General features: G+C 37.8%; 2 protein-coding genes across 2 annotated transcripts in view; one reads left to right on the plus strand and one right to left on the minus strand.

Annotated features, from left to right (window-relative positions):
• The window catches only part of LOC131791823 (NADH dehydrogenase [ubiquinone] 1 beta subcomplex subunit 8, mitochondrial), a 3,536-nt gene extending 19 nt beyond the window's left edge, over positions 1-3,517 (minus strand). The window contains exons 1-5 of the mRNA XM_059109201.2: positions 3,421-3,517; positions 2,309-2,493; positions 1,730-1,800; positions 1,408-1,504; positions 1-467 (exon numbers count right to left, since the gene is read on the minus strand). The exon at positions 1-467 is cut by the window's left edge and continues 19 nt beyond it. Coding sequence (XP_058965184.1) covers positions 342-467; positions 1,408-1,504; positions 1,730-1,800; positions 2,309-2,493; positions 3,421-3,508 — 567 coding nt within the window. The 5' untranslated portion in view covers positions 3,509-3,517 and the 3' untranslated portion in view covers positions 1-341. The remainder of the gene's footprint in view (positions 468-1,407; positions 1,505-1,729; positions 1,801-2,308; positions 2,494-3,420) is intronic.
• A 146-nt stretch (positions 3,518-3,663) lies between these two features.
• Positions 3,664-14,330, plus strand: part of LOC131791816 (dynein axonemal heavy chain 1-like) — a 48,604-nt gene continuing 37,937 nt past the window's right edge. The window contains 14 exon segments of the mRNA XM_066173164.1: positions 3,664-3,941; positions 4,340-4,412; positions 4,614-4,708; positions 4,854-4,942; positions 5,351-6,061; positions 6,672-6,829; positions 7,581-7,795; positions 8,150-8,317; positions 8,648-8,778; positions 9,227-9,571; positions 10,494-10,719; positions 11,550-11,752; positions 12,028-12,325; positions 13,358-13,669. Coding sequence (XP_066029261.1) covers positions 3,786-3,941; positions 4,340-4,412; positions 4,614-4,708; positions 4,854-4,942; positions 5,351-6,061; positions 6,672-6,829; positions 7,581-7,795; positions 8,150-8,317; positions 8,648-8,778; positions 9,227-9,571; positions 10,494-10,719; positions 11,550-11,752; positions 12,028-12,325; positions 13,358-13,669 — 3,180 coding nt within the window. The 5' untranslated portion in view covers positions 3,664-3,785.

The following is a 14,330-nucleotide window of genomic DNA, read 5'->3' on the forward strand; positions in this document are numbered from 1 at the left end:
TTAGTTGATCTAAAACCAAATTCCTCAAACTTTCGTCTAAAACCAAGTTCCTCAAACTCACATGAAAAGAATTGTATGGAAGAGAGTAAGGAAAATTACTACCGAGATCTTGGGAATGAAAGAGTTAAAATATATTATTTACATTAACAAAACTACCAAGTACCCAATGAACAATCTTTTTCATACAACATATCAAAATTTAATGTAATATACATCTGCAATAAAGACACATTCTTCACACTCTTGTACACAAAATGCAAGGGAAAAAAACACTGAAGATAACATGAATTAAATTTTGATGGATTTGAGAACAGAACTGTTTAGAGACCAGTGAAAATGCATTAAGATCCATACAGATTATGTGGAATGACTCTCTGGTCTGGATGCAAGACTTCCTCACTTGGGTCTTTATCTGGGTCCCCTCCTCGCTCAAGGTACAGATTGTTAAAAGGGTATTCCTTTGGAACCTGAAATATAAAATATTCCAAAATTATCAAACAGAACTATTTTAAGTTAGGGCTACTACTTTCATCTAAATCCATGTGCAATGGTAATCTGCAGCCAATAGAGAGAAATTTGTGACTGTAGTAAGATTGTCCACACACATACATGAACAGAATGAATCTGAGATAATCCTTCAAAGAAAATCACTTGCACCTATGTATGTAAATGTTTTGATTCAAATATTTCTTTGGTTCTAAATTTTTCCAGCTAATTTGAGTTTTCAATTGCTTTCATAAATCAGCATAATTTGAGAAGAAAGGAAATTACAAAAAATTAAACTGGTTTTAAAATGTGTAAACCAAGGAAACATTTGAACCACAAGATACACACTACAGACAAACTGTCCAAATGCTTTAAGATCTTAAAAATATCAGACTGTGAAATTTCAGACTTTGCCTTTCCATAAGGGGGAAAAATAGTGAGTAATGCTTTTAACCCTTTCCACCCTCCATGCTGTTCTCAACATATTTTCGATGGTAATGACAAGGGAAATTTGTTTTAAAACTTATGAGCTTCTTAATTGGAGACCATTTCCCTTGTTCTCTGTGTGTATTTCCAGGGTGATTTAGTAAGAAGAAATTAGATGTTGGTCACCCTCTTGGGTCAAAAGATCAAGAGTTTGTTCCACAAACTAGTTCAGGATAAACTAAAGTGTTCCAATCAGTCTCATCGATATGTATATTTAAATATATATTTTTAATTGCAAAAATATAAAATAAAATTGCCAGTATTTCTGGAGTGTACCTCTTGTCTAACCTATTGTACTTGTTGATTGTGATTACTTTCAAATATCTAATCTTTTGGTTTAGAACTCCAGGTATAATCCTTGAGCAAAAGCGATTAAATAAAATTAAAAAGCATTTTAAACCACACCAAAATCATGTGATTACAATAGCCTCTTACCGCAGGGTTTCTGTCTGTTTGATCATAGAGGTAAGAGAGGTATCCAACAAAGCAAAGAGTGGCTGTGGCAATACCCAACTGCATCAGAATTTCACCCCTGAAGATTTTTATTAGGAACAAGAAATTTAATGATTTGTTTCATCAATGTAAACAAATGACTGATAATCCCAGGTACCAAAATCCTTAATACAACCCTTCATTTCAATGGTATGAGGCAACAAATACAGCTGTAACACCCCTTCAAAACCCCTGAAACCCCTCAATGGTTCTGGAAGTCAATTTACAGCTTTAAGCACTGGAAAATTACTGAGACCATACTTACGGTGTGTATCTGTCATTACATGTCACCTCACTCCACACCCAAACATTAAGTGCATCTTCATCCATATGTATCTATGGAAATTAAGAGAAACATTTAATAACTTGAAAAATCTTCTCAACTTAAGGGTTCAAACCAGTTCAACAATCCAAAAGGAGTAACAGTTACATACATGAGCCAAGGTTTACATTATCAGAAATCTTTTCCATAAGTTTTTGATTTTCATTTGTAGTATAATTATATATTCACAAGCTATTGTGGCAGTACCACTTCATCTGTACAGTTGTTATTCAAATTCATCCCACCCCTTTTTTCACATCCCTTTCTTCCATTCAAGAATTTTAAAGGAAGATTAACAATTTAGAACAAAAGAGGAAAAAAAGAAATATAACAAGGAATACATCTATATAGGTATAAATTTTATTTTAAGATAACATGTTTCCATCATTGAAGAATAAATTTTAAGTTACAACAAGAATTACAAAGCACTACCAAAAACTACATATACCATGTTAAATAGCACTGACAGAGGTTAAAACAACATGATTATGGTATCGTTTGTACTAGTGTCAAGACACTCACTGGCTCATTGTAGTTTCTACGTTCTTGAACATCCCACCATCCTAAATGTTGTCTTCTCTGATTGCAAATCTCTGGGAGGTTAGGATAATCCCCCAGGGCATACCCATCATCTGGCCATGGACGATGAAAATTTTTCCAATCATTCTCCGGAGTTGGGATGGGATACTTTATGTGATCATCGCTGGCTGCACAATGGAAAGTAGGTCATAAATGAATAGATAAATAGGAAGGAAACTTTTCTTTTTTCACCGAAAATGATTAACAAACTAATCAAATTCTCAAGCTTTTGATGCATTCCAAGACTTAAGGTAATTATCTAGTCAACTCAGTTGTCTGCTTGACAAGAGTATGAATAGAATGGGTAGAACTTTCAAAAATAGTTGATGAAGTAAATTATGTGAGATGGAGGTAAAAATTTCATCTCATCTCTAGGACCAATATTTACATTTAAAAACAGCAAAAGATCATTTGCGGTAAGTCTCACAAATTTATAGTTTGTTTACTCCACAGAGCTGCAGGGTGACCTCTGTTGAGTAAAACTAAGTTTTAAACTGTCAACATTGGTCTATTTAACGAGAACTGGCAAACTACAAATCTTCATGTAAAGGATATGCAGGGCTCTTTTAGAATAAGTTTTCTTCCAAACTACATGCAAGACTGTACCACCAAAGCTTCACCATAGTCCATAACTTCTCTTCACGTAAACTACTCCTAAATCTTAAGTCGACGCTTATCTCCACTAATCTCTTTGCTGAGAAACCAAGCAGAAATAACAGTGATACAGCTTTATATAAAAGCGATCCTATATTTGATCGTTACTCCGGATCCGACAAAACAATATTGACGACGTAGAAACTTTCCACGTAGATAACAACGTACGAGCCTTGAAGTTGTTTGAAAACCGAAAGAATAGATTTGTGATCATCTCCCGGTGATCCGATCTACGCTTCATTATTTTAAGTTTAAATGATGTCCTGTTGACACGCCTGCAATGTATATACATATATATTTATATGAACAAATGTGTTAATTTCAAGTGAAAATTCAGGAAATTCTGGCATAAGCCATAAACCAAATCAGACCAATTGTGTGATAATTCATCAAAAAATTACCTTTTCTAATCCCTATCAAAGTTTGTGGTCTAAATGCCGCACGGCGAAGAAGAGCTTGACCTAAACGCAAACCTTCTCTGGCCGCCATCTTGAAAATCTGCACATCCGGGCCTTTGTATTGGTGTTATCGGAAAAGTCCGGAAAAAAGGACCGAAGTTATCCGAAGTTGTTGAACCATCCCGCCAACATTTGTTGTCATAGGAACTTGCAATAAAAAGTTTTACGAAACAATATGGCGGCTAATTGTACGCTGAAGTGTTATTAGATTTGTCAAAATCTGCAACTGTATTCTCTTTTGAGTATTTTCTTCTTCTTGGAAGAAAATTCGAGGACAAAGTGAGGGTCACTGAACAAATTGAGTCATTATGAGCGCCAACAGGCAAGGAAGCTCCAGAAATGGCAGACGAACTTCGACTGGAACTCCGAAGTCGCCTTCTTCGGGAGGATTAAGTTATCCTACGATACGACAAAGAGGTTATTACTCCGATATTCTAGGAGAAGGATCAAAAGTAGAGCTTGGGGTAAGTTTGAAGGATCATGCAGCCTTATGCATGATCAGTTTATGCAACATCCAAAGTGAGAAGAATTAGTGAAACTTGGAATAAGTTTTTAATATGACGAAAGTCGATTTTCTGATTCCAGTTACATACATGTAAATTTTGCACACGGGCGTTCAATTCATAATGCTCCCTCCCTTTCTGTGCTACACTTTTTCTTTTCACATGCATGGAAAACTACTCACTGACAGATTAAAGCAACAATTAAATTTTACAAGAACGGGTTCAAATTTGCCTTTGAGCTCAAATTACACGGTTTGTAAACAAATAAAGATTAGATGCGGTAACTGATGTTTTAGGATGAACTGCATACTTTGATGTTCTGGGTAGGAGTCCTAATTTCGATGACTTTTTGAAAACAGAGTATTACTGGTGGTCCAGCAGCCTCCAGAAGTACATTATGGAAAACTGCAAAAGTGAAGCATATGCCGGAAGGTAATAACTTTTAGTAATGCTTTACACTTAACGTTCCTTCAGTGGTATCTCACTGTTTTATCCACTAAGGAAGCAGGTCAATTTTGTCCTTTAGGTATGCCATTATTTTTAAGTTCTTGTCACCTCACTGATAATTTTTTACTGTATACCTGGTAAATTGTTCATTCCATGCACGTGTGAATACTATGATCACCTTTTCAGTTCAAACATTCAAGGGACCTATGTCTTCTCAAGCACTGAGTTCTCTCCTTAAGGATCAAGTTCATGGACCAACTACAGCACCCATTACAGTTTCTGTAAGTATCGATTGCTTTGTTCAAGATTGGCAGTCACTGGACATCCACATGTCTCTCTTACCACAATGGTGTCCTGATTAACCCTTTCCCAGAGATTTATATCCTCTATGTTTCAATACATGTACACTTATGTTTTTTTCTGCAGGACTTTCCTGAAAAATCTTGGGAGCCTAAGGTGCAACTCCCATACAAGGCAGAGCCAGGCCAAGTTCCTAGAAAAATTGAAATTGAAAGGTTAGTTTCCTCCTTTTTTTTGCTAATTTACTTTCATGTCATATGGTGTAGGCTGTAGTTTTTACAATCATGCAGACTGACTTTACATACATACTTTTCTTTTTATGTGCATTCATCTAGTTTACTGTATGTTTCTCATTGTTTAATAAGTTACAAAATTTTCAATTTTTCCTTGGGGAAATTGGGTTATGGGAAAGGATTGATGTAAGGTATAGAGATGTGCAACAAGGGCATGTGTTTTTAAATAGCAAATACTTCTCATTGAGGAGACTACCACCTAATTGTTGCCTGTTTTGATAAATTAAAGAATAGAATATAATTTCTTTTATGCACAAATAAAATTACATTTATACACAAATGAAATGAAATATCCTTATGATGGATATGGTACCTTACATCCCTTCACAGACAAAAGCGCATATTTTCCAAGCAAGATATTAACACACTACTGGAAGAGCTTGGAGTCAAGACATCTGAGCTTATGCCCAAAGGAGACTACAACATGAGAGTTAATCTCACAGGACCTGATGCTGCCCCATTTCCTGCCTTCTTACCTCTTCACATATTTGATGACACAGAATTTGATTGCCGCAACCCAAATGAGTGGTTGGAACTAGGCTTAGTCGATGGTAAACAACATCCAGTACCAGGAAAAGCACTATTGTTGAGAGAGAGAGGGAAAAATGGCAAAGGATATGCATGGACAGATGTTGGTACACTAGATTATGATGACATGAAACAGTTGTTTTTGGTGCAAGTTGTTGGTACAGGAGGCCTCCAGCACAATGTTATCCCAGCAGCAAATGGAGTGATGGAAAATGGTACAGTGAATGGTGAAGCACATGGCAATGAGGAACCAAAAAGGAAACGTTCCAAAGTTGAAGGTGCACAGTTTTGGGTTCCACGAATACAGCTATTGTTTGCTGCTGAGGATCCAATAAACTTTGCTGGAAGAGTAGCCAAGGCATATGCCCTGCGTTGTGAAACAGAGGCTTTGCTCAGGTACAATCTGTATGTTGATTGCATGCCTATGGATGGAGTGGTCAGGCTTGATCCCAGCTCATTGGAAAGAATGATCACCTGGGCTAAAGGAACTAGAACACTGAAGAGCGACAAGAGGTACTTGATTGATCTTCCTTTAAGCGTAATTTTTTCCAATCTTTGTGCAGGAAAGTTCCAGCACTAAACATCTACATACTGTACATGCATGTTTTAAGTTTACCACCCATCTTCTTACTAAAAATTGAACAGCTTATTTGCATGGGAATACAAATGCATTAGCCCATAGTGACTCACTTTTGGCCTGGAAGTCAAGATTCTCTAGTGTGTTACAGCCACAACTATATATCTTTATGTATTTATACAGTGTTGGTTAGGCTAAGTAAAGCTGTGAGACCATGTACATACACCTTCTTAATTAAGATTGTGATCATCATGAGTTACTTTCCCCCTTATTCTACACAGTACTCCCAAGCATTGAGCCAGTGCCTATAGGGATTCATTTAAATTCCTGGTTGGGAAGAGGCATGTCAGAAAGAAGAGTCTCTCTCAGCAACACATAAAACATTCCCCTGGCCAATTATCAAACCTAAGGTCATTTATTCCAGAGTCAAAGTTTCTAATGATTATGTCACCTTGCCTCCCACAAATAAGATCACATTTTAGTGAGATTAAAAGTTACTGTTCATTTAAACCAATCAGCATTTTTTAATGATTGTTATTTATACAGCTTGGATGAACATGTGCACTTACTGTCTAAAGAAATCCAAGTAGACTTCTCTCGCAGCATGAACAGGATCACATTTGACAGGATAGTCAATAGTAAACCAGAAACATATCCCTTTGTAACTCTTCCTCAAGAGGAGGAAGAGGTGATTCCTGAACGAGGTACACTATAAAGGTTTTAAATGTTCAAGTTGTAGAATTCATTCATATAAGTCATTTTGCATCTAACTTAGTAAGTAAAATGGATGGAAGGAGGAAAAAAAGTTGAAACTCCAACTTTAATTTTAGCCAGAAGAGGTTGGAAAACAAGATCAGACTTTAAACCCATTTCCACCAGGTTTTATACACTGCAAGTAATTTCTTTTCCATTAATTCAAATGGCATGCAAAGTCTTGATTAACTTGGTAAACCTGATGTAAAAGCACTCATCTGACTTCTTTTGACTCACCAAACAGGTCATCAGAATAAATCTCTTCTTGTAGAGAGAAGGAGTGGGTGACTTAAAAGTTGGCACATGTGAATTAAGCTAAATTGTTATGAGAAGGACATTTAAATCTAAGAATTGGGGTTTCAGTTAATATGCCTTCAAACAAAAAGTTTATTTTTACTGCTAAGGCCAGAAAACTGTGAGCACCTTAAATATTTATGGAATGTGGTTGTGTTCCATGGAAAAAGCTACTCTGAGGCATGAAAAAAAACTAAACTAAAAGCAGTAGTCTTTGGTAATCAGATTATGGTTTTGAGATTACAGTTTTCATAGTGACCGAGTGGTCTTGTAAAAAGGATTTAACTGTATGTACCAACTTGTGCCACTTTAATTGGACTCCATGAATTCTCAACCTTGGTAAATTAATGAGTCTATTAAGAATTTTTTTCTGCTCATTACAATTCGGTTTTTTGCTTTGGCTGCAAGGATTCCACCCAGATGTTCCTTTATATCCCTTTGATGAGAAGTTTGATGACTTTGCTTTCAACTGTTTGCTGACCAGAGAGGAAGCCATAGTGGCTATGGCTAAAGTGAGAACTGAATGCAACAAAGTTGCTAGCATGTCAGTGTTCCAGGTTCCTGTGTCAAAAAGTATGAAACTGGAAGAATTTGAGCAAACACAAGCCCAAGTCAGCACACAGGTAAAGAAGTCTCTTTGTGTTTAACTTGTGTGATCAAGCAATTGGATGTATTTACAGAGAGTTAACCAAAATATGTGAACAGCACTAGCAATACTACTATTTACTACAAATTGTACAAGTACAGCTAAGCTTGTAGTAGGTAAACATGCCCTACAGTAGCTAAGATCTATATCACAAAATGTTTCCCAAATTATTTGAAAACCCATAAGGTAATCAATATTTAAATCAATGATTTCCAATTTGAATTTACTGTATACAAGCTTTTGTTAATGCCTAAATTTGAGACAATTAGATATTATCTATGGTTTTAACTGATCATGCATTTTTTTGCCACCATTGTTTATTAAATTTCAGGTACAAATATTTTTGCGGGATAGCTGGTTAAACACCCTCAGAACAGCTATCCGCAGCAGCCTTTTGGATGTGGGAAAGGGATGGTTTAACATGGAGGAAAGAAACTGGGAGGTTTACCAAATCTCTAAGTTGGCCAAATTTATGCAGCTGGTGAAATTTGCCATGCAGGTGCAGTGAACAAATTTTGCATCCTCTTTGAATACATAAATGAATACTGATAAAGTTTAAGATGTGTCTTCTGACTTGGAAATGTGATGCATGTAGATTGGAGAAACTGAAAAGACTGTAGTTAAAATTATAACAGTTTATCAACTTCTGACTCTTACACTGTGGGCAACTAAAATTACTTGGTGTACCCCCTGTTGTACTCGTCTTGGAGTGCATCCTTCTTCATGTGCAGTTTAGAAAAAACTACAAACAGTGTACAGGTAGTCTCTCCCTCATGTTTGGCAATATTCCAGTCTCCTTATGGCAATCTATGTGATTTTTTTCTACCAGGATTCACTGCGTTACTTGGTACAGGATTCCTTGGCAGCTTTTACTCAGATGATCCTGGATGCCACCTACAGTGTAATGGACCTAGGGGAAGACTTTGATTGGGGTGAAGATATCATAAACAGTAATTACAAGTAAGTACTCATGTCATTTGATGTCAATAATTGCGCATGTTTAGACACAAGTCTTAACTACATGTATGGCTTTTTGAAGAAAGTTTCAAGTGTAAGATTTTGATGAAGATAATTGTTTTTTGAAAAAGTAACAAGTCAGAAGTAGATTGAAACTTACAGGAATGAACTTTTTATGTTTCTGTTGTGATAAAGTGATGATAATTGTAAATGTTCCTTTCAATAATTCTCATGGAAGTTCCATGTTGTGTAACATGGTGGCACCTTTGAAAAGATCTACTATGTGTACTTGTTTTTGTATATTTGTCTGATATATTGTTTTTTGGGTGAGCAGAGACACTGAGTTTTCTCAATAAAAGTAGGAATGAAGCATGTAATGGTACTTCATAATGTCAAGCAGCTGAAACTCTAATCAAGGAAAACTAATGATCCTTCTTCAAATAACAATCAGACCTAAAAAGAATGCCTTGTTCATGCTGGACCTAACAATGGAGAAGACAGGAGTTCAGTACAACACTGATCTGGAGAGCTTTGGCCGTGTGGTGATTGCACTGTTCGACAAGGGCATCACATGTACAAAGAATGTCCCACAACTGGAGAAGATGGTGATTGAAGGCTTATTTTGGAGTGGAACACCCCTGCTTGAGTCTGTTGGTGAGAATGAACCAGAGGTGGTGAAACTAAGAGAAACTGTACGACAGGCGATCAAAAAGTCACTTATTCCACTGAGAGCTTATGCCAAGCAATATGAACAGTACTTGGAGCTGTACAATATGGATATAAATCAATATCTGGAGTGAGTAGCTTTGTTTTAAACTGCAGGATACAGCACATGGGAGATGCAGATACATGAACAGTAGCCTGCAGAACCGGCGGATTAGCGGGGCCGAAGTGCGATACATGAATGCACACTCGAAGCGCGAGGTAAAGAAGATCTTTGTCTCGCGCTTTGCGCGCGTTCGTGTATCACGCTTCAGCCCCGCTAATCCGCTCGTTCTTCAGGCTACATGTACAACTTTGTAGCTTCATTTAAAGGTTTCTAAAGTGGGTAACTTTTCCCATATTATAGGAAAATATGAGTTATGCTTGGTCCAAAAGCAGATGGCCAACGCGCACGCAAAACCTTCGCACGTTTTTCAGTTATGTGCTTCTGGCTTGGTCTCTATAAATTGCATGTTAACGGTACATTTCAGTATGACTGAGCGAATCCAGAACTTGTGCCCTGGGACTAGTTCAAGTGTATGATATAGAATGTACAATACACACCCTAATCAATTATAGAGCCTCGGCAGTGCGGCAACCAATGGTTGTACATGTAGACGTTCAACTCTTAAAGTGGTGCTCACTCAAGCTTTGATTGAAAAAAATATATACATGTACAAGTTTCAGTTGTTGTATAAATTTAAAATTTTATATTACTTACCGGAGATGTACATGTATCTGTGTATTGGTCTCCGGTTGATTGTGTAGTGTGATTGTCTTAATAATGGTAGTTCGGGAAAAAAAATGAAAGATGAAAACATTTCGAGGGTAGATTGGCTATGACTCTTACAGAAACATTTTGATGATCTTTGTTGGTTGCTCCCTGGTTCAGACCATTTCCTTTGTAATGGCCTACATGTACGAAGACGAGGGCCACTAAAACGTACAGACAAGTTTTTCAACGGAAAGGCTACTCTCTGAGCTTTGCTGACTTTGTTACACTCAAATTTTTGCAGGGAATACGATTCACAAGAACGATCTGCATCAGAAGTGAAACAAGAGATTGAACGACATCTCAAAGATAAAGAGACTTTGGAGAACTCTCTGCCATCGAGCATCGTCATTGGTCCGTACTGGATCTCTACGGAAGGAGTCAGACAGGCGCTTGCAAAGAAACGAAAAGCTCTGGCTAATGCTGTTATTGAACTGTTGGCCAAGAAACTTCGTAAACAAGCAGATATGGTGGGTTACATTCACTTGTCACTTTTCAGTCTGGGCAATTCTTTTTTGGTTATTACCTACCTTTTCGTCAAAGAGCCGATGTTAACTTGTTTTTTCTTTTAAATAAATTATAAGAACAAACAGCAGATGTAAGACAAGATGTACTTCAAGACACCATAACCGTCGACTGAAACAAACTCACGCTATTTTACCAACAAAATCACATAACCTTCGGCGTCTTTACTGTCTGTCGATGAAAGGTATCCGATCAAGTCGCCCACGAACCAGCTCGCCCACGCCAACTCGCCCACGCCAACTCGCCCACTCATAAAATTACCTCAAGAAGCCGAGCTCATTACATAATTAGTCTCGTTTTAAGTTAAAGTTTGATGTTTTATGGAATGATTATAAAATGATTGAAGTTTCAAAAACGATTCGTTAGATTTATGCCGTTGCAATACAAACCGAAGTCTTCGGCAACTAGCATACCGTTACGTACGAACACTTAGATACCCATTTTGTTTACATTTTATGATTCTGGTTGTTGTGTATGTTATGTAATAATTTAAGCCAAAGAATCAAAGCGATTATTCGGGGATTTGGTTCTCAGCATAGAAGGGCAAAGGTGTCCCCTTTACCTTGAGTTGGCCAAGTTTAAATTTACATGCTCAATTTGGTCACCTAGGATTGTATATCACATGTACAAGTACTAACGGCGATTTTTTCGTCTATTGGGTGTAGACCTTTATCGACGATCGTGCTGGCACTTTTCACCTGTTCATTAAGAACCTTACTTAACCTGCTATCAAGCCAACAAACAAATAATCCAGTGAGTCAATTTTGTTGTCCAGGTCTGTGAGGAGTTCAAGACTATTGCACGACAATTGTACGACAAACCAAACAGCATTGAAGAACTAGCAGAACAAAGAGAGTATATGAAGCAGATTCCAGAACAGCTGAAGAAGAATCAGGAACTGATCGATAAGGCCATGATCGACTACGAACTGATTGAGGAATTTAATTACAATATCTCAGCGGAGGATTTTAATGCCAAGTAAGTATTCTTAAGCTGAACTAAAGAGCGCCCATACATCTTTACCCTTACGTGTATCTTCCATTGCTCTTTCCTCTATGAGAAGATTTGCTCTTGAATGTACCCACCTGCACTCGTGAAAGTCGGGATGAATAAGCTCCCTCTCAAAGACTCTCGAGTTACTCTCACCTCGCGGGCCTGAGGAGTTCTTTTAATTGTATGTAATATTCTCTTTGAGTACTTATTTTCATAAGGCGGTAAGAACGGCCTTATTTAATTGCTATGTTTTCTTTCAGGTGGACTTGTATCGGTTGGCCTCATAAAATCCAGCTGCAGATGGAGGCGACCGAAGCAAACCTTGAAGCAGACGAGGAGAGATTCCAGAAGAATCTGCTAGCAGATCAGAACACCTTCCAAGACAGACTGGATTCGCTGAATATGGCTGTAGCAGGATTTGCTGCTCACACGGATCTCAGTAAATCACATGAGGTGGCGAATGAGGTGCGACGTCTTACTAAACAGCTCAAAGAATGCCAGACGCTTGCCACCACCTACAACAACAGAGAGAGGCTGTTTGGGCTTCCTGTCACATCTGTAAGTCACGGTTCGCTTGTTTGTTTGTTTTCAGTGCTTCACACAACAAAGTTTCCAGGCAGCTAGATATCACGTGACCAATGAGTACAAGTACGCGAATTACGACGCCATGTGTGAACATAAATGCAAATACCAATTAACTTTCCACATTCCGCGAAAAGATCATTTTTTTCAAACAACGTGTTACACTGCATAGCAGGTGCATTTTCTTAGAGAGCGAGTGCTTAGTACTCCGATCGCCACATTGCTCGACCCCCTTCCTCCTTCAGTCTTGTATTATTCTCACAAGCGTCTTCCTAGTATACTTTTCTACTCGCTCTTATCTTCCTCAATAATGCATTTTATTACTGCGACTACCACTGATCAGAGTTCTAGATTTAGAGTTTAAAGTTCTATACTAATTTCATAACTCAATATTACCAATATTTTTATTATACCTTCTCCTTGTGAAAATTCTTCACATTTATATTAAAGTTTCCTGTGGGGAGACATTGTGAGGAAAATGGCATATTTTACCTCATGTCTTACTCCTTTTTCGCACAAGATGCTTTGATACTGCTGATTATAGTGTTAAGAAGGACGCTTGCCACATATGGACTTCAGCCCAGCTCGTTAAAGGGTTGTTTTTTACTTCAGTTTTAGAACATTTATCAGACTGATAAACCTGACTGAATAGCTAAGGTTTGAGTATTCACTGAGACTCGTATTTACCCTTGTCTTAACGCTTGAAAATTGTGAAGTATCTTTCTTTCCTGATTCAATAAAATTAATATACACGTACTGTAGCCGTTGGCCACAGTCAACAGTTTGGAACCTGACTAAGATAATAGCCACTCATGCGACTGGTAGTTGGGTGTTAGCGGTTCCATGACACATGCACAGTCACTAAACTGAAACACTGTCAGATTATGTTCCTCTTGGGAAAGAGGGGAATAGGTTTTGAAAGCTTAAAACTCTTACAAACCCTCCACACGCGCACGAATCGTCGCCTGTACGTGCTACTAACTTGCACATCTATGTAACTCTCAACAGTACGATAAGCTTGGCCGTTTGATCAAAGACTTCGAGCCTTTTAAAAATATGTGGCTTACAGCTTCCGACTGGCAGAAATGGTACGACAGCTGGATGAACGATCCACTTACAACAATCGACGCCGAACAACTGGAACAGAATGTGAGTAATGCGTTCAAGACGATCTTCAAGTGCGTCAAACATTTCAAAGAGATCCCTGCTTGCCAAGAAGTTGCCATGGAGGTAAAGGAAAAGATTGAGAACTTTAAGCCGTACATTCCACTCATCCAAGGCTTAAGAAATCCTGGAATGCGAAGCAGGCATTGGGAACAGGTGAGATGAATGTAACATTTCTACCTAAATGTCCGCCATTCTCACGCGAAGAGAGGCTCACCCTCTTATGCTGGAAGTAGTTCATTTGCAGCACGAAAACTGGAAAAAAAAAAAAAGAAAAGTAGTCGTTAAATCGCCACTTCTTATAAACTTATATAATACTCTTTCCTACATTATGATTTGCCACAGAATTTCGCAGCACATGCTTTACTGCAGACGTGTTTTGTGTTTGGTTCAATCTGCGTTTTGATAACGGGGAAATTTCGCAGTTACTAAAACTGTTCGTTTAGTTTTAGAGGTGGGATTTCAATGGAGCAGAACAATTTTGCGATAATTCTTCCTGTCTCCAACACTGTGGGACACTATTGCTACAAGCAATGGGTCTGATAGTGTATGATATCACATAACCAGTTCAGTTATTATCTTTTCTATTCACAGTTGTCCAAGGAACTCGGCTCTACTCTTGTTAGTGATACGAATAAAGCATTTTATAGCCAGTCTTTCCACCTGATGATGTCAACACTCTTATACTCTATTCTATGATTAAACATTTTAAAACATGTTTTGATGAACCCATTTCGCGTCCGTAATTAGGAGAAAATGTTGCTTGTAACAAAAGTAACTGCGATCGATACTTTCTCCGTCGTCAACACAGAGACTC

The sequence above is a fragment of the Pocillopora verrucosa genome, chromosome 1, assembly GCF_036669915.1.
Source record: "Pocillopora verrucosa isolate sample1 chromosome 1, ASM3666991v2, whole genome shotgun sequence".
NCBI classification, from domain to species: Eukaryota; Metazoa; Cnidaria; class Anthozoa; order Scleractinia; family Pocilloporidae; genus Pocillopora; species Pocillopora verrucosa.